The sequence below is a fragment of the Rhododendron vialii genome, chromosome 10a, assembly GCF_030253575.1.
Source record: "Rhododendron vialii isolate Sample 1 chromosome 10a, ASM3025357v1".
Classification (NCBI taxonomy): domain Eukaryota; kingdom Viridiplantae; phylum Streptophyta; class Magnoliopsida; order Ericales; family Ericaceae; genus Rhododendron; species Rhododendron vialii.
In genome coordinates this window covers 10,760,231-10,783,553 of record NC_080566.1, presented here as the reverse complement: position 1 = coordinate 10,783,553, position 23,323 = coordinate 10,760,231, and the positions used below count along the sequence as shown (strand labels likewise).

The 23,323-nt window shown below is 37.5% G+C and overlaps 2 protein-coding genes across 7 annotated transcripts; one reads left to right on the top strand and one right to left on the bottom strand.

The window, feature by feature from the left end:
• The first annotated feature begins 393 nt into the window (after positions 1-393).
• LOC131303351 (bidirectional sugar transporter SWEET1-like) lies at positions 394-9,508 on the top strand. Its single transcript, XM_058330175.1, has 6 exons — positions 394-677; positions 782-818; positions 2,933-3,028; positions 4,796-5,078; positions 8,810-8,929; positions 9,053-9,508. The coding sequence occupies exons 1-6, from the start codon at positions 635-637 to the stop codon at positions 9,260-9,262; spliced, it is 789 nt and encodes a 262-aa protein (XP_058186158.1). The 5' UTR covers positions 394-634; the 3' UTR covers positions 9,263-9,508.
• LOC131303350 (pentatricopeptide repeat-containing protein At3g09040, mitochondrial) lies at positions 9,053-21,990 on the bottom strand. 6 transcript variants are annotated; one of them, XM_058330171.1, is made up of 6 exons: positions 21,731-21,990; positions 19,808-19,908; positions 12,350-17,296; positions 11,592-11,693; positions 11,437-11,490; positions 9,053-9,670 (listed from the first exon to the last, which is right to left on the bottom strand). In XM_058330171.1, exon 3 carries the CDS (start codon positions 17,126-17,128, stop codon positions 14,057-14,059), a length of 3,072 nt encoding a protein of 1,023 aa, XP_058186154.1. In that variant the 5' UTR covers positions 17,129-17,296; positions 19,808-19,908; positions 21,731-21,990; the 3' UTR covers positions 9,053-9,670; positions 11,437-11,490; positions 11,592-11,693; positions 12,350-14,056. The 6 variants fall into 6 exon arrangements, with proteins under 6 accessions (XP_058186154.1, XP_058186153.1, XP_058186157.1 ...); XM_058330170.1 differs by having other exon boundaries at positions 12,545-17,296; XM_058330174.1 differs by having other exon boundaries at positions 12,621-17,296.
• Positions 21,991-23,323: the final 1,333 nt, after the last annotated feature.

The following is a 23,323-nucleotide window of genomic DNA, read 5'->3' as shown; positions in this document are numbered from 1 at the left end:
TTTTTATGGATTATTTATTTGTCTCGTCGAGAGGAATCGAAAAAGTAAAAAAAAATAGTTTTATCCAAATATTTTGAAAAATAACCACTTTTCAGGGCTTCTTTTTTTTTTTCTTCTTGAAAGTGGTTATTTTTCAAAATAATTAGATTAAAAAAAAATCACTTTTCTGATTCCTTTCGAGGCAAATCAATAATCAACAAAAAATTCGTACAAAACTAATGAACGCGGTATTTTTTTTAATAGAAACAAAACTTCAAAAAAATGCAAAAAGTTTAGTATGTGTACCAAAATAACAACCTTGGCATATTAGTTGGAGTGGGACATTTCTGCAAATATTAAATTTTAACATGTCAAATTATCACTGAGTCTGCCAAAACATTTGATTGATGTTGTTAATCATGTAATACGTACTCTCCGTCACGTTAGTACGTGGAGGACCAGGAATGAATCGAGCCGAGAAGGAATTGGTTAAAATTCCCTTTCCTCTGTTCTATATAAGCCTCTGTCCCTCCTCACCCATAACTCTGCTAACCTCTCTCTACTTTCCCTGAAAGAGTTTCTTGATCTGGGTTTGGATTCTGCAATTTTTCTCGTGTGTTCCATTTTCTTCAGTAAGGAAGAAGAATTTGAAGGGATGGGTGGCACTGATACCGCGCATTTCGTGTTCGGAATCCTTGGTTGGTGGATATTCTTCTTTTACCCACAGAATTTCTTCCCTCACCACTTTTTGTTCTTGTTTCTTTTTGTATAGTTTCGTTCTCACTTGGGTTTCTTGTAACAGGAGATGCTACCGGGCTTTTGCTGTTTTTGGCACCATTGTAAGAATCCTGCTCTCTCTCTCTCTCTCTCTCTCTCTCTCTCTCTCTCTCTCTCTCACACACACACACACACACACACACAGAGACACAAACAGCTTTTGCTATTTTTGGCACCATTGAAAGAATCCTTCTCTCTCTCTCACACACACACACACACACAAAGGCACCATGGAACGAATCTTCTCTCTCTCTCTCTCTCTCGTTTTGAAGTGGGTGTTGTTCACCAAGAAACTTCTGTATTGATGGATTACATGACGGGATTAGGATCTCAATTCAGCGGGATCCCCGTTAAAAGGGAGAATGCCGGAGAATTTTCTTTCAATTCTTCACTCAAAAAATTTTTTTTTTTATCCGCATTCTTCACTCAAAATTGAAAAACAAAATTTCAAGTTTTCAACACTATCTTTATATATTTGTTGCTCAAAAAAAAAGTACGCACGCGTTTTATGAAAGTTGATCATACTTCTACGAGAGAGAAAGGAGCTGTGGATTCCGCGCAATCTTAGTCGTTCAAAAATATTTTGGATGATTCGGATTGAAAATAACCTATTAATGATAACAGATAAATAATCTATTATTAAGATTGAGTACCGTAAATCTTATTCACGGCTCCTCCGTAAATTAGATTCTCTCTGCTTCTACATAGTACAAAAGTAGTTTCACAATCTAAGTGGAACTTGACCAACTTTTAAATCTTTAAAAATTATCTACAATGTAATGTGAACTACTTAGATTTCATACTCCCTCCATTCATAAATAAATGTTTGACTCGTAAATCTATACTTTTAAAAATATGTAAATTTTTTGTTAAAATATTCAAACTTTTCTCACAACTTGAAATAACTCATTGATATTTTTTGTTTTATGAAAGAAATTTAAATTTTTTAACGAAAAATATAGGAACCTCTTTTTAGAGGTCTAAATTTACGGCCTGAGACATTTATTTAGGGACAAATTACAAAGGGAGTAACAATTTCTAGCAAGCAGGGAGTACAAGAGAGAGGGAGAGGGGAACGATCCAACTTTTTTTTCCGCGTTTTTTGGCCTTGACTTAAATCTAAATCTAAAAATTGTTTTTATTTGAATTTTTTCTCATGTTTTAGTTTTGCACCAAACTTTTTTGGGTTATTAATTTGTCTCAACGAGAAGAATTGGAAAAGTAAAATTTTGGCACTTTTACTCAAGTATTTTGAAAAATAGCTATTTTTTAGAGCAAAAATATACTTGGGTAAAAGTAAAAAAAAAATTATTTTTCCGATTTCTCTCATCGAGACGAATCAATAACACACAAAAGTTTTACGTAAAACTAACAAATGCGAAAAAAATTCAAATAAGGACAAAATTTTTAGATTTAAGTTTAAGTTAAGTCCAAAAGAACGAAGCCGATTGACACAAACTTGCTGCATATAGATCGTGCATAGATTTTTGTGTGGGGCCCACCCCGGATCCCTCACAAACAATCCTAACCGTTCATTAAATGTAAAAAAAAAAAAAAATCAAGGGCTTTCGCAAAAAATCAACTCAATCCGATACCTATAAATGCTTGATCCAATCATATAACTTTTTATTATCCTCAAATCCAAATGAAAAGTTAGATGATTGGATCGAGCACCTATAGGTATCGAATTGAGCTGATTTTACGTGAAGACCCTAGAAAAAATATTTATAATTAATGAACGGCTCGGATTGTTTGTGTGGGATCCGGAGTGAACCCACACAAAAATCTGCACACGATCTATGTGCAATTATCTGTGTGAATAGCACAGTTTTTTTTTTATTTTTTTGGACAAGCAAAATGTTGAAGTTACTAATCTAATCATAACACATAAACAAAAGATTTCAAATATAATTTTGTGAGCCAATATGTGGTTAAACTGAATTTTCTTTTAAAAGAAAATGGCACCAACTTGAATGTTTCAGTAAATAGTGAGATTGGTCTTTGATGATTAAACGAGATGTGCGTAAATTGGCTCGAAACTGAATTTTCGAAAAAAATTATTGAATACTTCCCCCTAAAGGAGAACAGAACTATCCATAAAAGTGTGAACCAATTTGAACAGTCATTAGCACCTATTACTACTGATCTTTTGACTATTATCTTAACTGATTGTTAGGATTACGTTTAAGAGGATCGTGATGAACAAATCCACTGAACAATTCTCTGGCATTCCCTACGTCATGACCCTACTCAATTGCTTGCTTTCTTCTTGGTGAGTTCTTCAATGTTGCTTTTTGATTTTCCTCCTGTATTATGCCTTTGTGTGCAGTGGCGGACCCATGATTTACTCAGGTGGGAGCACAAATTCTTAAGGGAAAAAAATTAAGATTAAGCATGATTATGTGAAAAAATAAATTAAAATCTGTCGATGAGCAAACATCAGGTAATTGAATGAAAGATTAATTTTTACATACAATCAAAAGATACATACAAAAAGAATGAATAAAAAGTCCAATTTTTTATGTAATCACAATTCAACATTTAAGATACACAATTATTTTTTCTATAGTTTATAAATTACCTTCTCTTTTTTTTTTGGGTAAGTTCTAGACTAACATTAAAACCTTCAGATTTGAAGTTGCATTTTTCAATCTAATTAAATTTCTCTCAAAGGCCCTTGGGAAGGGGAGGGGGGTTGTGTTGTGGGTGTGTGTGTGTGAGAGAGAGAGAGAGTGTGTGTGTTAATGTCAAGTCCAATCAAAACTCTTATGCATGTGTGGAGAGAGGGGGGAAAAAAAACAGAGAAAATGGTGTCTGGTGTAGCAGAAGGATAGCGGCAGAGGTATCAAACTACTTCTATATCCAAGTACAACTGTTAGTGTTCAATACAGTAGCAGCAGAAGAAACCTTCGGGTGAGTGGCTGCACGTGACCCCATCTATCTTCACTTGGGTCTGTCCCTGTTTGTGTGTACATAAGACTGCAAATGAACCAAGCAATTCGCGAATTCGGTTTGGCTTGTTAATGCTCAAATTAAACGAGCCAAGCTCAAACTCGAATTTTTGACTCATTTAGTAAACGAACTCGGCTCATTCAACGAAAGCTCGGCTAGTTAATGGAGGCTTGTCTTGATTAAAAATGCTCGTTTAGTAAATGACTACGCTCAGCTTGTTAAGGCTCAAGCTGAGCTCAAGCTCAAATTTTTGACTTGTTTAGTAAACAAGCCAAGCCAAGCTCAACAAAGCTTGGCTCGACTCAGCTCGTTTGCAGCCCAGTGTGCATTTCAAATTTTGTATACCATTTCTTACTCTAGAATCTAGATTCAGGAGATGCAAGAATGCAAGGGTATATGGTTGAGTACTATAAAGAGTCGGGGGCATTTTGGCTTAAAATTAAGCCAATATTCTTTTGATCATTTTTTATTTTTTAGTTAGATTCACGTCAAATGCATTGAATTAATCATAGGTCTTGATAAGCGAAATCTAAAGAGTAAAAAATTACGAACAACAGTAAAGAATTCTTGTTCAAAGTTTCTTTTTTCTTGAACTAACTCGTTCAAACTTCAAAGGTCATTAAAAAAAGTTGGTTTTATCAAAACTTTTTCCCTCTCGTCGGAATGAAGTATTAGTCCCACACTTAACAAAAAATCCACTAAGTACCAATAATTCCAACTGGTTTTAAAGAATTAACTTACATACTCAATCCTATTACACTTGCTTATGACAATTTAGGGCCTGTTTGCCTCCCAATTATCATTACTACTACTGTATTTTTTACTTTTGGTTGTCTAACTAAGGTTCTTATTTTTTTTAGTAAGTTTTATTTTCCACTTTACGATATAGGCCATTCCGGATTGAATTCCATGAAAATTCATTATGAAAAATGAATTGAATAATGCATATCAAAAATCACTTCTAGAGGACTTTTTGGGTCCTTGTCACATTTTCAAAAAGTACTCCTTCACAAAAATATTTGGCACGTACTATTCAAACACTCTCACAAATTCTTTACTAGTTGTATCCTTTGTCGAAATGGAACAGGTACGGCCTGCCTTTTATTTCACCAAACAACATGCTTGTCTCGACAATCAACGGGACTGGTGCAGTCATTGAGGCCATCTATGTGCTAATTTTCGTCATCTATGCACCCAAGAAAGAGAAGGGCAAAATCTTGGGACTCCTCACATTTGTGCTCAGTGTGTTCGCCTCGGTCGCCCTCATCTCTATGCTGGCCCTTCAAACTAAAAATAACAAAAAAATCTTCTGTGGTTTTGCGGCCTCCATCTTCTCCATCATCATGTACGGGTCCCCTTTATCCATCATGGTGAGCTCTTAACGACTTAACTTCTAATTCCCTAGTACATACTCTCGTTGTCCCCTTTTAAATATCTACTATGGTTCTGCGTGCTATTTTTAATTATCTATTTTTCTTTATGTATATTGTTAAAAATATGCAATATAGATATTGTTTGTTTGATAGATTTCAATTTTAATTTTTTTTGTCAAACGAAAAATTATTTCTATAAGACAATAATTTTAAAAACATGAAATATAATAGATGTCGAGAGACATAATTCATTGAAAATGACATGTAGTGTCACACCCCGCCCCGTAAACGGCACCCAAAGTGGGCTCGAGTCGGCACGACCACGTGGCATTCCACACAGAACACCAAACCATACCTCATAACCTATCAGAAATAAACACCTAGCGGAAGACTTATCACCTCAACATAAAAATGAGTCAACGTATTGACCAACCAACCATGACATCGCACAACCAAGAAGCAACAACTGCATTATAGTACTTTAAAAATTCTATACTTCAACACATCCACCAATAACTTACTTATAACTTGAATAAACCAATTTCTTCATCAACCACCTACAACGAACTCGACTATCTATAACATCTAAGGCTAACCTCAAATAGAACGCCAGCCTTCGACCAAACTTAATTACAACCTATACAATTTAAAAGCTTTAACTATCCTTAGCTACAACTCCTTACAAATTAAGTTTTGCACCAGCTAAAACACTTCACAACAACGTAACCAAAACCCTACCTGACGCAAGCAAAACACCTCAACACGATGACCGGTAGTGGACCCACTCTAAGCAACCTGCTACGTGGCAGACCAAAAAGGAAAGCCAGAGTGTATGAGATATAAAAATGCTTCACATAATACCACAATACCCAAAGGAATATCAACATGAATACACATCAGCAATGTAACTGAAATACTAGAATGTATACAACAATTATAACTAACATATCCACCCAACTGAGCAATAATAATCAATGCACAACAATATGAATGTAATCACTTCACATGCAGTGGCACGTCTGCCACATTCCATGTACCCAAGACAAGGTGTCCCACATACTATGCTTCCATCCATCGACAATTAGCCAGCATGACATATGACATGGTATGCCTCACACGCTAACCTTCGGCGGTTCAATCAACACCCATCAACTTGCATTTTCATCAAACATGCATATCACAACCAAATCTCGTGTCCCACACACCATGCTCCCAATCATCATCCATTGATCGATATGGCTTACGACATGGTGTGCCTCACACGCAAACATTCACAACATATCAAAAGCTAAACAACAGTAGCATGATATACATCTCTCACTACAACATCTCATTAAAAATAACCATATCCAAAGCTAATCACGAATAGCAAGATATATACTCACTACCACAACAATATTATAGGGAGAAGAACCATATCAAACACACTCACCTTTGTATCGAGCGAGATACGCCAAACTTACGGTTTCAGCATCCCCCAATTGATCGGCTTGACACCTAGCCAGAAGCTAACCATATCAGTTTATTGAACACTTAAATGTCAAAACTAACTCCTAACAACAATCTATAATACCAACAATATATTAACGATGCTTAACGCATACAAGCATGTCCATCTCAAATATTTAGAAGTGTCTCTAAACAAGTGTAGCACTCAAACACAACATAACCCCTACATTTGGTTTGAAATCTACGACCAGCCTGTTGTATTCTGCCTATAACTTCTTATAGGCTTAAAATCAGGTCATGAGACCAATGCCATTAGAAAGTAGACTTTCACTTCATCAATTTCGATATATAATTTGCCTAAAATGGAGTTCGGATGACAAAGTTATGCTTGTCCAAAGATACACACACAACTGCCCAAAATTGCAGATTCTGCACGTCTATCAACTTCAAATCAAAAACTGATTTAACCTAGTACAAACTAAGCCACAACCCCTACATATTCCGAAAGGTATACGAGTCTGGTTTCAGAATCAACAATCCGTGCGCTAACCCAATAGCCGAGCTAAAAGATATAACCATTTTTCCAAAATGTGTTATTGCAGCAAATACAAAACTCAGCAGAGACACACCAACTTATAAAATCCGCCACACTTAGAATATGCATCTAATAAACCCCAAATTTGGTACACACCATTATCACACACCAAAGGTCATCCCTGATTTTTCCCAGATTTTACCAAGTAAGGGAACCTAGTTAAAATCACCTCCAAACTCAAAAATTCTATGCAGCGAAGCACAATTTTCAGCAAAATAGTCTGTGTTCAAAAATTCATTAAAAATGGAATACTTAATATTTTTTGGTAATTCCAACGCCAAAACATCACCAACTTTTCAATCTTTCAGACTCATAAGGACCCATAATCAGGAGGATCGCATAATTATAAAAAAAAAATTGATGAAAGAAGCAGCTCTGTAAACTGTCTGCTCAAAAATAGGAATCCGACCACAGCTTGGTTTACGATTTTTATCTTTTTCTACACTTCTCCAAAATTATGAAAATTTACAACCGTATACTAGACACATAAATGAACATCCAATAAAAATTACAGAAATTTGCAAGATCTCTAAGTACCTTGAATAATTTTGTGAAAAGCAGACCACCGTTTTTCTCCTCTTCTTTCTCTTCTCCTTCCTTCTGCCGCCTCTCTCTCTCTCTCTCTCTCTCTCTCTCTCTCTCAACGTACAAGGGATAAGAATGGGAAGAAATATCTCTCCCAGGATATTTGTAAACCTATAGAAAAATTATCGTGTGCAAGCAAGACCAATTGCTAACTTATGTTTCAATCACAAATTACACACAGGACCCTGACAAGTTCTATTGTTTACGATTTAAACCCCCAAAACACATAGTTCAATTAAAAGTAATTGAAATACCGAAATATCCGGGGCAGGTATTACACGTAGAACCGTAGTGGACACTTAAAATGGGACAAGGGGAGTACATAAATGACGGAGTAAGATGGTGCAGTCCAAAAATCAAAGGGGAATCAAAGATTCAAAAAAAAAGAGCAAAATCCCATTCAAGGGGACTAGAGTGCTCACTAGGCAACTTTTGATATATTGATAATAGATATTTGAGAGCTTTTGCTCCTTGTATTCCCTTTTGAGGGATTTATCACTCTCATGAAAATCTATCAGTTTTCATCATAAGAACTTCAATTCAACTAGGACTGAACATGCAGATTAATACTCCTTTCGTCCTATAATTTTTATCCTGCCTGAACCATGTCATTTTCAAAACTAAAAAAAATGGAATTAATTTTTAGTTATTTTAGACCGTTTTAAAGTACTCAATGAGATTTATTAAAGGATGCAAAAAAAAAAGGAACAGTTTTTTTGGGGGAGCTTTTTCTGGTTTGAAAATAGCATTGAATTTTAGGCATTCCTAGGGTATTGAGTTCATCAATCATACATTTGTGATTCAAGAAGTGTGGTTATAATTTGGGTAGATCAACATGGCTACATAAAATTTAGCTAGATTGGTATATAAACTGATCTGCATAGCAGTTAGTTAAGAGGATTGTTCCAAACTTCAGATTTGTTGATTCATTTGATTCATGTAACTTTGTACAACATTGTGACTTCGCGAGTTCTACCTTATCTAAGTCTTTGCTTGAAGCAGAAAAGGCTATTTTTGAGGATCTACCTTATTTGAGGAAACGTTCATAGTGTCATAAAGTGTGTCTGTCAATGAAGCTTACATGTCTGTAATTGTACAGAGAACAGTGATCAAGACGAAGAGCGTGGAATACATGCCGTTTTTCTTGTCACTGTTTGTGTTCTTATGTGGCACTTCCTGGTTCATCTTTGGACTGCTAGGAAAGGATCCTTTTGTTGCTGTAAGGATTTTTTTTCGTTACAGTAATCTGTTTCTCTATAATCGTCTTCCCCCTCCTCCTCCCCCAACTGGGGTTTCGCTCATTCTATGTTAATTTTCATGGATGCATATGAATATCATGCAGGTGCCTAATGGTTTTGGTAGCGGGTTAGGAGCAATTCAGCTGATCTTATATGCCATTTACCGCGACAACAAGGTTGAAGCCAAGAAACTTGGTCCCGATGAATCGCTGGAGATGGGCCTTGCCAAACCAGATGCCCAGCAACAGCCTGCAGCCCGGCCTGATGAAGAGAAGCAATCAAACACACAGCTATCTGTAAACGGACACGTCTAGGCAGTGTGTATGGTCAGCATATGGACAGTTGTGCCCTGGTTATGAACCCCTTAGTTTTTCGGAATTTAGCTTCCCTAGTTCTGGTCTTTAGCTTTTGGAATCCTAATTTCCCTTGCCCACAATGGTACTAAAAGATAACAGACGTAGCATTTTGTATTCTAGAATTAATTGTTTCTTTCTTTTTTAGGGAATGGCAGTAATAATAATACGTAATAAACAGTAACGGATGAACAAACAGAACAAAAATCTCGATCTCTTTGTGCAGAATGTGTGTTCTTTAGCACATACCAAACCGTTTAATTCAAGTAAGACTACAGAAGTGATGGATCATAGAAATTACTTGCATGCAGAAGAGGTTAAATCCAACAATCAACTCCTGGGCAATACCTTGTCAAGTGGAAGGATGTCCTGTAACGAAACAAAAGAATTGAATCTGCAGCATCCATGAATTTACACGATATTAGTAAACACAAACAATATATTTACACAGCATACATCATAGGCCCTTGTTACTTCAACTGTAAATTTTTGAATCAAGAGGCTAAGAGCATATTCATATATCACAAATCATTGAAAAGCAATTAATTTGGCAGCATTGTAAACTTTATACTCCATTTCAATAATTTTCACCTCTTTTTTAGCATATTATCGCTCACAGAAATGCAATTTACAAAAATACACTACAAGACACCATCTTCAAATAAGTTAATAGGACAAACGAAAGGTGGAGGAGATTTTGAAATTTCAGGATAAAACCTGACTAAACGTAAGGAATCAAGTGGTGTGTTGAACTTTGACCACCACTCACGTTGCTTTTTGCTAAGCGCTCTTCCTTTCCCTGCTTTTTCCCTATTAGCCATAACATCTGCTAAACCCCAAACGCAACAGTTCGCATGCATAAAAAAAAGAAATTAACCTATACACCATCATTTTCAATCGAAGATCCATTGCAGCTACTTCGCTTACATATTTTATGTAGAGAGGCCAATCCTGAGTCCAAGGCAAGCAATTTCCAAAAGCAGAAAACTTATTCCTACTCACCCTAAGGTAGATCTCTGACAATTCTATCATTGCAAGATTGAACCTCTGTGAGAGTCGTTGTGCAGCAATGTTTGTCGGATTGGATTATTCCCGAAACTATAATGAGAGTCAAGATAAGTGCAAGGCCTTCACTAGTGATAACCAGTGAATCAAGTCTAGTCAGTACAGGGTACAGTTTATATAACACGTTGAACTCTGGCTCAAATGGTCTAATTCAGTAGACACTATAATCCTTTTGGGGGGGAGAATGGTAACACTTACGAGGTTTGGAAGACACTTGTACCTGCAGCACATTACAATTGCAAAGGAAATAGATGCCCACATGTTTCTACCTAAACATTAGTTTTATTGATGTTATATACTTTTTAAAACTCGAGGGGTTTTAGAATAACGTTGCACACTATAAATTACTGGTTGCTTTCAAAGAGACAACTATTGTCACAAAGAGCCACCTTCACCCTAGTTATGACTTGGGGAATAGACCTTCACATCTATATTACAATAATCCTACCTTGCAATCCTACCATATAATCTCGTTACACTCTCTCCAACTCATATCTATTCTCAGTGGACGAACATTGGGAGATATGGCTTTGTGATCTGGGGAGTAGGTAGCATCTCGGAGTTGTTGCATGTCCGTTACCACATACGTGTGGCGGGGCAAATACCGACTATAGGACAATGTATTTTAGCTATCTACTGATTTCAGTATACACATATATGATCACTTGATATATAGACTTTTTCATGTAGATGTGATTTATGTGTATATCACGGTTTTTATAATTCTCGTTAAAAATTTCCCTAGGCTTGAGTATGGTTTCCGGATATGAAGTATGTCCGACTATCACACATTTGATTCTCGTGTCCTAGGTCACTAGCCGTCCTATGGATAATCCAGGCTTTTGAATGGTTGCAACATATGATGACTAGTTCAATAATAAATTAGACCATCTATATTCAAGTCCAAGTAGATATGTTGGAGGTATATCCCAATTCACATGGAGCCGTAACTAAGGGTCCAATGCCCCTCTGTTTACTTCATAAATGTGGAAGAATCCTGTAAGATAGGACGTCATTACCAATACAACCAACCGAGTGACTTCCAATTGCAACTATTCAACCTTACATACCTATTGGATTAAGAGACGCATACAATGTCCTAGGCTGCATGTGGAGCATAGATTCTGCCCAAATGCATTGCTAATGTCAGTACTAGGCTTTGCAGTACAAAGGGAAACCGACACACTGTGATGGGTGGATCTGTAGGAAAGAAAGATAGGAGTACCTCAATAGATACATGGATAGTTCCATAAGTTGAGCATCATCCAACCGTTCTCTATATGCGAACGAAAAACCTTCAATACCAGACATACTTGCGGAACCCAACCTGTAAAAACATCCTTCAAGATTATTGAGCCATCAAATATGTCACATGAATTGGAGAGGTTGGCACAATTTCAACAAGTATTGAATAGAAAAAGACAGTTACAGGCATGAAAGAAACAGTACCAAACAGAAACTAAAAAATGAAAACTAGATCTCTATTCGATAATGCAAATGTTGCAAGGATTTAAAAGCTTGGATTGTTTGATAACTCAGCTCCAACAATAGGTCAGCCACATCATTCAAATTAATCCTCTAAGGTCTATAACCAGTTCAACCTCCCAGACAGGCACACAGAATGCAGTATAGATTGGGATCAACCTCTGGTAGTGATTCACTGATTCACTACAATGATCAATTGAGAAAAAAAATGGGCGAAGATTTGAAGAACATACCAATTGGTTTAAATTAAAAAAAGGATACTACAGAAAAATATTCCGAACGAAAATTAGAACAAGAGAAAATTCACAGGGAACCAGCATTTTGGCATGCCAATGCTTCCAGTTACCCTCAATCGAATCACAAGGAAAAATGGGAGAAAAGGCCCATTCGTGAAAGACAGTGGAAGTTTACATGAGAAATACACCAAATTCAATAGATAACAAGAGCAAACAATATGACGAGGTACAATAAAATAACCAAGAAAAAGGATGTCTTTACCATGTCAGGGAAGGGAAAAAGCTGTCCACAGAGATCCAAGGGAGAGAAAACATCATTTGTTTAAGCAAAAATGGATGTACTCAACATCCATTTTATCAACAGCCAATATCTAAGTTTGGTGTTCTTGCAAGCAAAAGGAGAGCGCCATCCATTAATTGAAATAAAAAGTTTTTATACAACATTTTTCCTGACAACCTTTGGGAGAAAGTGCCATTTGCTGGTTGCAGGTAGTGCATTCTCCAATCAGTCTTGAAAGTGCCTAGATGCTTACTTGTTTGAGAGCCTCTCCATGCATACTCGAATGGTGGAATTTGGTGATGTCTTAAAGGCATTTGTTTTAAATTCATAAGCAAGCGATTAGGCAACCTCTTTTGGTATTGCCAATGTTTCATCTTACCCCATGGTAACCCAGCAACTTGGATTCCACAGCCTTCAAAAGAAATAAAGGACGTAAATATTCACACTTAGCACAATGTCAACTTCACTAGTAAAATCAACAGATAATGGACAACACTTTCATAGAGTTCTGCATCTTAGGCTGAATACCCTAGCAAAACTTATTATCCTCCACCAATCTTCCATAAGAACGTCATTTAGAATTAGAAGTGATATTCTGAATTTAACGGAACCTTATGCTTGTAGTATGTGACTATCTAAACAACATGAATAACCGTGCTACTTGAATTAAACATTGCAGGGAGTCACACAAATATCAGTTCAGTCAAAATTCTCTATGCAGAGACGAGTATTGTTTCTATATCAGTAAACTGCAAAAAAAACCTACACCAAATTTATTGGACCAAGAACAAGAGTCCGTTTCGATAAGTAGATGTGAAATCTGGTCTGTAAATCTATTAGGCCTGTTTGGATGACAAATCAGTCCATGGATTTCAAGGGCAAGTTATGCCATGAATTTCAAGGCCAAGCAGTATGCTTTCAAATGACCCATAAAATAGGTGTTATTTAAGAAACTCCACCTCAGCCTCCCGAATATCAAAACAATACATCGGTAATGCCTTTGGAAGTTTATCTTCAAGCCAGTCAATTGATGAAAGTGTGTGTATTCCTATGTGCATCTGTTAACTCACTCTCTCCTTTTCTTAAACATTTATTGCTCTCTTTTTTCTCTCCCCAAATTCCACCTTCTCTAGTGTGTGAGGATATTGTTCAAACTTCAAACTCCCGTTTTTAGTAACTCCTTGTCTTCAACATTAATGCTCTCTCTTTTAGTGTCTCTTAGGACAAATTCTGCATTATTATGCTAACTTTCCCAATTCCCAAAGTCACTCCAAAGCTAGGATTTTCTCGTGGTTTGAAACGTAGGGAAGCTAACTTAGTCTACTTTCAATCCCATTTGGCTTCGTTCCAGAATATTTCGTACTTCATGAGATATGGGTTGGAAAACAAGTCATTTACGTGATATGGTTGTATCTACCTTCTCATAAATTAAACCTCAACCCCTTTTATATTGATAAGAACTTTTAAAGCACCAAAAGATAGTGAAAAACCCATTCATAAAAATCAGGAACTTTGGTTTACAAAAAATGGTCTTGCTCGCATGATGTTGTCGCTTACTTTCGCAACCACACTCCGGACTCCATGTAGAAGCTTTCCTTCAGATTTATGTTAGTCTATAGTTTGATCCACTACAGTTGTTAGAGGATTTGGTATCTCCTTAAATAACTTGACAGGAGAAGAGGCATGATCTTAGTCTTCGATGTTGCAAACAAAACATTCAATTTTAGTAAAGTAATCCTCATCTTTCATTAGTTCTGTCAAGTCCTTCAAAACTTTATGTATTTCATCAACACTGGGATGAGACTTATCCCCTGCGATAAATAAATTTGTCTTCTCTCCCACTACTATCCAGCTACACCCTGGGAACTTCCTCACACCTTTTTCTTTCATCCTCCTCCTCACAGAGTTAACCCCATCCCAGTTCCCTAATGCAGCATGTATGTGAGAAAGCAGCACGTAGGGAGAAGATTTTTCGGGTTCTAACTCTATTAGTTTCTCAGCTGCATGCTGCCCTCTTATGTCATCCCCATGTAGTCTGCAAGCGGCAAGGAATGTGGCCCACATCATAGCATCGGGTTCAAATTCAAGTTCGTGGATGAACTCCTGTGCTTCATCAATGAAGCCCCATCTGCCGAGAAGATCAATCATGCAGGCACAATGCTCAGGTCTTGGCTCAATATGATAGTGATTGATCATGATATCATAGACTTGGCGGCCTTCAAATACCCTTCCTGCATGGCTACACGCAGTGAGAACACCAAGGAAAGTCACATCATCGGGCTTCACATGGGCCTCTTTCATTTTGTCAAATGTTCGTAGTGCATCTTCTGCATATCCATTTTTCCCGAATGCAACTATCATCGAATTCCAAGAAATAACATCATTTTTAGTATCCATTTCTGTAAAAATTTGAATTGAACTTTGCACATCCCCACATTTTGCATACATGTCTATCAATGCACTACTCGTTAACTCATCCAAGTCAAAACCAGTATGGAAAATGAGAGAATGAACCTCTCTACCATCTCTCAAAGAAGCTAAGAGCGAACATGCTCTCAAGACACTGGCAAATGTTGCTTGGTCTGGCATGGCATTCTGCCTTCGCATTTCTAGGTAAAACTGTAAAGCCTCCTCACTGCAATCATTTTGAGCATGTCCTGAAATGATAGCCGTCCATAACACTGCACTCTTTGGATTTGGGAGCTCTGAAAAAAGAATATTTGCATCTATTTTGCCTTGGGAACACATGTACATGCCCAAAAGGGAAATACTCAAGAAATCATCCTCGTATGCAAGCCCTGCTTTCAGTATAAAGCAATGGATTAGCCTTCCAAGATTTAGTGTAGAAGGCCCAGTGCATGCATCTAGAAGGTAGGCAAAGGTTATTTCAGACGGCTTCAAACCTTCAGCCAGCATATCATGTAGCAGGTATACAGCTTTCTCTAAATTGTGTTGAGCATATCCAGCAATCAGAGCATTAGCGGAGATCACACTCCTCTCCGGCATGGAAATGAAAACTTCATATGCAGTGGCAATAGCCCCACACTTAGCATACATGTCAATAAGGGAGCTTCCAGCGTAAAGGCTAGTTTCTAAACCATATCTGACTGATAAACAATGTACTTGCTTTCCTCGATCAAGCGCTCGGAGATTTGCACAAGCACTTAGTATACTGGCCAAGGACACTTCGTCGGGTGTGATACCATCCGATGTCATTCTCTCAAACAGTTTGAAAGCCTCGTCCTCTTTTTCGTCCTGCACGTAGCCTACTATAATTGCATTCCAAGAAACATTATCGCGGTTCTTCAGTAGCTCGAATTTTCGTCTTGCATAATCTAGAGCACCAGATTTAGCATACATATCTACTAATGCATTTCCAACAAATAAGTTATCTTCAAGTTTATTCTTGATTATATACGAATGGAGTTGCTGACCCATTCCCAAGTTTTCCAAGCAACCACATGCACTCAGAATGCTAGTATAGGTAAATTCATCAGGATGGAAACCCGAAACCCTCATACTAAAGAATAACTCCATGACTTCACCGGCATACCCATTCTGCAAATAACCTCCAAGCATTGCATTCCACAACACAACATTCTTCTCATCAAAAGGACCAAAAACTCTCTTGGCGTCCTCCATTTTCTGACACTTAGCATACATATTAATTAGAGAACTTCCCACATAAACATTAGAATCAAACCCTTGTTTCGTAGCCTGTGCATGAACCTGCAATCCATACTCAAGATTCACCATTCCTGCAATGGCACTCAAAACACTACCCAATGTGGATCTTGTGGATCTAACACAAGCAATCCTCATGTTTTGGAACAATTTGACAGCTTCCCACTCATAACCTCTCTTGGCATGCCCTGAAATCATCACATTCCATGCCACAGCATTTGGGTTAGGCATCCGGGCAAACAATTGGCAAGCATCATCAAGCCTTCCTAGCTCCAAAAAGGCACTAATGACAGTCACAAATGCTACCTGGTCAGGGAAACAGCTTAGTTTCTGCATATCTTCAAACAATTTGACTGCCTCCTCTGGCAAACCAGCTTGAACATACCCAAAAATAATTGCAGTCCAAGAAACTGTATCGGGTTCCTCAGCAGCATCAAAAATCCTACGAGCATCGATCACATAATTGAGTTTAGCATACAGGTCAATAAGAGAACCTTCGCAAAATGAATTGAACTCGAACCCCGTCTTGATAACATTACAATGGACTTGTTTCCCAAACTCTGCATCCATCAGTCTACCACAAACAGATAAAAGAACAGCAAAAGTGTATTGGTTCGGCCCCACCCCGCAATTCCTCATCGACCCAAAATGCCAAAGAGCCTGATCAAGCAATCCCTGCCTCGAGTACAACGATAAAATCGAGTTCCAAGCACATAAATCTACACTCTCTAGCCGATGGAATGCCTTTTCTGCAAACTCAATATTGCCACATTTGGCGTACAAATCCACAATGGCATTACCCAGCCTCCCTTGTGATCCAATCCCAAGCTTCAAGCTCTGTGAATGGACCACTTTACTTGTTTTCGAAGCAAGTGAAAGCCTTTCGGGCATTTCGTCGAACAGCCGGCGGGACTGAATTTGTTTGCATTGGTGGATGCACGTGTTGAGGAGATGGGTATGTATGTGGTACTCGGAAGTTGAGTATAGTTCTGAGCATAAGTGGGCATGCCTTGTTTCTTGTGGGACTGTACAGGAATTTGGTTTGTGTAGCAATCTGGAATAAGCTCTTTTGGCCATCTCCAACAAAGACTCATACTTTTCTCAAATTAAGATTATAATCTGCGAAGAAGCCTTTTGGCACGATGACTACACTTTCACAGTTCCAGATGAATCATCCTCTGACATCTTGTACAACAATCCATGAATGACATACTCGAATTTGTCAGCAAGTGATTTTGACTTGCCCTGAAATTGGAGTAGAGCAACATTTGTTAATGATATTAGGCTTTCAATACTACAGGAAAATTAGAGCAAAAGAGAGGATCGGAGACAAAATTCCAGGCACATCACAGAAGTATGTTTTCCATTTCTTATCTATTTAAAGGCGGAGCTTTTGCATACTCTAAGTCTCTTAAGTCTTGACCATCAAAGTAAATATAGCTCGTCTAAAGAAAATACAAGAGAGGGATAAGGAGTTCAACATGTGCTACAATATCAACAAAATCTCATTTTTATGTATGTCCTATTTGTTAGGTTGTGTACCATCACTCGTACAAATTTGATGCATTTAATTTGGACAACTTGATACTCCTAATTCTGTATCCAATGCATGTAAGATGGTAGGTGCATTGCTTTGAAGGAAGTTGAACCGAATGGCCATGTAGTCCTGTTCCTGAGATTCCAAAGTAAAATAACCCAACTCATCCAATTGGTTGGTGAGAGGATGTCACATCATCACGATAAGAAGGATTCTGCGAGACCTATACAAATCTTAGTTATTTAAAGTGTTTTTCAGTCCAACTATGATTAAACCATCTTTTTTTCATGTCATGGTGTCCACCAATTTGAGTTCAACTTGAATAGTATCAACAAGTAACTACAAGCTGAAAAATATTGGAGGTGCAAACAGGCCATCCATTGAACAGAGAAAAAGGCTACGAGAGATAGCTATAACCTATAAGGATAGATAGCTAGTCACAGCCGATCCATCCAAATTTAGAGTTGGAGCTAATGCCATTCTAAACTTCTCCCCGACATGAATAAGATAAACTTCTGTATTCACATCTAGCAGTATGTGCATATCTTTTTCCTCGCTCTGTGCTTCAATGCAAGAAACTAAAAGACACATTTATGCAACGCATTATTTTCATTAGCCACATTACACAAGCATTACCTTGAAGCAATGTCAAGATTGTGGAGTATGAGAAAATCAGAAAAAAAAGATTCATCATCCATCATGCTCTATCCACTTAAAACCCAACTATGGAAACACCTCGATAAAAGCATACAAAGATGAAAAATCTCAGACACTATACAGCACTTCACACAACCTGAAAGATTCTAGTTGTTGCATTTAAAGCACATCAGAAATTGTATGGAAGAAGAGGTAACTTATACTGGCTTAAGTTTACTAAATTGTCACCTTTCAGATTCATGTGTTCTTGCTGAATGTAATAAGCATTACACCAATTGAGAGTTTTCCCATTAGTAATCAATAGTTCTTGTACATCAACATGCTTGACTCTGAATTTGAAAGTCGAGATTCCGCCTTATCACTAATCAGACAACTTTACATTGCACCTTGGTTCATGAAGCAATACAATTACGGAACCATGTAGGCAGGATACAAAGAACAGGGCTAGAGGGGCAGATAAGATAAAAAGCTTCCGCAAACCAAACCTGAGTTAGGTTAGTCCAATCCCAATCTTAAAGGAAATGTCCCATCACAGACCATGTTCAGCCCACCAGCACAAAGGACAGAGGATATACTGCCATCTTAGCCCCTACTACACTGCCCTCCCGGCCAAGAACTTTCAAGTGCTTAAAAAGAGGTTATATATATGCACTTAGGTTAAATACCATGCTTCACAAATTGGGTAGTACCGTTATAAGACCCAAAGAGATGAGCTAATAAAGAGGCACAGCCAAACGGCATCAAGGGGTGCACTTAAGTGCCGGAGAAAGGAAGGTCAGGAGTTCAACTCCTCTTCAAAGGTGCTAACTAAATATTCTAACAACATTGACTTTCGCCGATCAAAAAAAAGAAAGAGATGAGCTAATAAACCAAGTCCAATAGTGCCAAGGAAAGTTGGTTATACAGGCACTCAAAGTTAAATACCAACGTTACAAAATTGGGTAGCGCCCTAAACAAAGCCCAGATGACCTGACCCGATGAGCTAAGAAACTATGTTCGTGAGTGAGAAACAAATTGGTTTTCTAAGGACATCAGGTAACATGCAAATTTAACCCTAACAACATGTGACTCTCAATTGAAAAAGAGGATTAAACCCATGATAGGGGATTACCAACCCCACAAAGACCATCTAATATGGACAAGAAATAGTCAATATTAACCTGCAGGTGAAGACATACACTCCCATCTCTGGGTTTGTTCTTCCATTCAATAAGGGGTGGGGAATGGGAGGGTGCAGGCAGAAGGCAGTGTCCCCAGATTTCGTGCGTTCTACCCAAAAGTTTTGTAGATCACATATAATGTATGACTGATTGCCTCATCTATTGAAGGCCATTTGAATAGAATGGTGGCATGTTTACAAATTCCTTCTCTCAGAGGAGTAGGTTAAAAAAAAAATTGCACTTGCCAAGATTTCACAGAAGAGTAGGAACAGTAAAATTCCAACACACACACACACACATGCTTCTTCCACCATTTCTAATATAGTTGCAGGTACCATTAACAATCTACAGATAAAAAGCAGAATCTACATGGAACCAATAATGATGCTTCCATAAACATACCTTTGTCAAACTTTTTACCATCTGGATCTAGACGATCGCATCATCAAAAAGTACCTCAATCATCTCGACCGCAAGTTTATCCCTTGAAGAGAAATTTATACCTAATGTAAAACAGCAGAACAATGTTTAATTCTTAACAACAATCATCAATTTACTGAGAATAGGGATTTACATCAACCAACAACTTCTCCTCATCCAACGAAAAATACATCCAAATAACGTCACATGCATCCCCATAACCCATAACAAGAAGCAAAATCAAATCCATTTACTGCAATGTTCATGCATATTCTTATTTCACGATATCCACCTCAAAAAGCTTTTTCTGACTTAACAAAATTCTACAGCATTTGCAATAGCTCGAAAATGTGACCCCACATTACAACCACTACGTATTTTGTCACACCTGAACTTCCCCAATCTCAAGTATCACCCAAATCCATTAGCCGTCTAGTTCATAACCGGGGATATTCTACCAGCACGCACCCACAATGTAGTAATAAGTACATAATTTTGCTAAAACAACATTGATGAAACAAGTAAAGCAATGGAACAGAAGCATAAGAGGAAAAGTGAGTAAGAAAACACCATTAGCAATTTAGCATAGGCATTAAGCAAGCCCATCGATAACCATAAGTACATAATTTTGCTAAAACAACATTGATGAAACAAGTGAAGCAATGCAACAGAAGCATAAGCAGAAAAGTGAGTAAGGAAACACCATTAGCATAGGCATTAAGCAAGCCCATCGATAACCAAATCCACCACATTACACAATCCAAGACATGAGAATCAGTCCAAGAATGATACTGATGAGTGATGACTATTCAAAAGCCTCAAAAAGGTATATACCCGGCAATCCAACACTAATAATGGTCAAAATGCTAGTCTCGCTTTATGTGCCGCTCCTACTTCAAGAGCGGGAAGAAGTTCTTTCTTTTTAGCCTGTTAATATTTGCCTCACCATTTCAAAGAACATAAAAGATCCTCTCGGCATGGGCAGCAGAAGATATAGCTAATATTTTTTAAGTATAAATCACCCCCGCAGGAGCTAGCTACTTTAAACTTGTACCATTGGCGGACATCTTAAAACCTAGAAAATTAAACCCCCAACAAGAAGTTCGGCAGTATGGTTTAGTGGAAGGGGTAAATCTGTTGAAAGGAGTAAATCGAGTATAGGATGCTAAGCAGAAACGCATGGTTTAGTGGTGGTTTCTTACGCACAGGACATAAACAGTCACTATTGGAACTGAAGCAACCGAGAAAAGAAGACCCAAACCAGAATTATCCAAAACAATGCGACGGCTGAAGATTTATGGACTTAAAGTCTTTCTCTTTCTTCAGTACAGTCCATGGTCCCAAACAACCACTCAAAACTAAGATAGTGGCCACACACAAAAAATTGAGATCCAGAAGGGGCCCAACAAAATTACCTCCAACGACCCAAAGCAGGAAAAAGGGCAAAAAAAAAAGATGTGCCTTTACTACTTAAAACATCATTTTGTAACTACCAGTGGTTGCGAAGTTAATTTTCCGGTAATGCAGGCCCTTGCAAGGTTTCCGGGCCCAACTTCTGCGCACCTCCGACTAGTGCCTACAGCCCCTCCTCCATCCGTTTCACACGCTTAAACGTGGGGTGAGGTGGCCCCAAGAGATATTAGCAAGAAGAATTAAACCTGAGACCTTAAGATACACCTAAATCCCACGCCGGCCAAGACCCCAGGCCAACCCCTTGGGTTAGCGGTTGCGAAGCTAGAAGAAATCAAAATTCTAAACGCTTCAAAAATTAAACTCAATAACAGCCTGAATTTTGTGAAACTAAAACCACACTCGGAAAGTTGAAGACCCAATACAAGATCAAACTGGGTCGAGTTCGAACATCGATTCAACACACAGGAAAAGATAACTGTAGAGAGTACGAACCTTGGAGAGGAGTATTGTGCTCAAATTTCTCCTTTACGAATGATATCCTGCAAAGTGCAAACCCCTTGGCCCTAATTCAACGAGGGTTTTGGAGGCCTTTCTGTGAAAATTGCAAGGGCAAAAAACACTGAAAATTTGTTTACAACTCTGCCCCTTATAAAAAATGCTTATTTACACTACAACCCTATACTTCAAAAATCCGCTCTTTGCACCCATCCAACCGATAATGCTTGCATATGGAAAACATGAGCTCTGTGGCTATATCTTTTTCGAAAATGGTAATTCCATTATTTCGAAAATGGTAATTTCATTATTTGTTTACAATATTGTTCTCAACAATATGTTTTGGCTTGATATTAATTTATCCTACCATCCAAAATCTCATATAACAAATGGTCATGTATATTATGTCATCTTTATTTGATTAAATATGCCCCTCTATCTACCAATGCCAGATATGTGATACTTATGACAGAAGTGGTAATATGCCCCTCTATCTAACCCTAGTATTATTCAAGGAAAATTTCTTTTATATCCCTTCAACTTTGACCAAAAATTCGATTTCGGCATAAAAATACTTCGACTTTTCAATTTTTTTCAATATCATCCTTTAGAAGGAATCCATAGACACCGACGGTCGCGCTGGGCCATCTTTGGCCACCGGACGGCCGATCCAAGCCGTCCAAAAATTCTTTAAAAAAAACGAGGGGGCCAACGCGAGAATCAACAACATTCAATGTGTGTAGGGTGCTTAATCCAAACACCTTATTTTTCGTGTATATATGTATATATCCCTAAATGATGACATTGAAAAAAATTGTAAAGTCAAAGTATTTTTATGCCGAAATTGAAAGGTGAATGACCAAAATGAATTTTTGGTCAAAGTCGAAGAGATATAAAAGAAATTTTTTCTATCTATATCTTCTATATCTATATTCTATATAATATGAGAGGGTGGTTTATATTTTCCACCGTTGGATTGGTACATATTTTCTACCGTTGGATTGAAAATATAACTCTCACCTTAAATCTCTCTCTATACATACCTTCTTTTTGAAATTAAAAAGTCATGCCTTTGATTAAGGAAACAAAACATTCTCGAAATTAGAGACTAATTTCCGAGTACTAACTTTCCTTTCCAGAAATCTATAATTAAGGAAGTTATCTATATTCTATATAATATGGGAGGGATATTTTCAAATCTGTACATTTTGTACCCTAGTATCGGTACATATTTTTTTAACAGCTAAGATTTACGGGCAATATAACCATCGACATATTTGGAAATGATTGTACAAAAATAATGATACTTTCCTAGCACAGTCCTCTAATTAAAAATGGAAAAAACAAACGATTACTCTCATCAAGGAATGAATGGTGATTTAGGCAAATAGTCCAAGGGGAGGTCCCGATTTTGCTGAAATGGGAAGGTATTTTTCATTAATTTTAGAAATAATAGTTCTGTGCCACCCAATATGGAGGTCTAGGCCAATCATAATTGAAATATGCATACATATATCATCCATGATTTATGGAGAGAATCATTTCGAAAAGGGAAAAAAGTTTCAGTGGGATGATTTCCCAAACTATAGC

Coding starts and splice junctions, on each gene's coding strand:
- LOC131303351 (XM_058330175.1), top strand. CDS start 635: ATGGGTGGCACTGATACCGCGCATTTCGTGTTCGGAATCCTTG. Junction 3,029..4,795: donor AATTGCTTGCTTTCTTCTTG/GTGAGTTCTTCA, acceptor GAAATGGAACAG/GTACGGCCTGCCTTTTATTT. Junction 8,930..9,052: donor GAAAGGATCCTTTTGTTGCT/GTAAGGATTTTT, acceptor AATATCATGCAG/GTGCCTAATGGTTTTGGTAG.
- LOC131303350 (XM_058330171.1), bottom strand. CDS start 17,128: ATGGCCAAAAGAGCTTATTCCAGATTGCTACACAAACCAAATTCCTGT.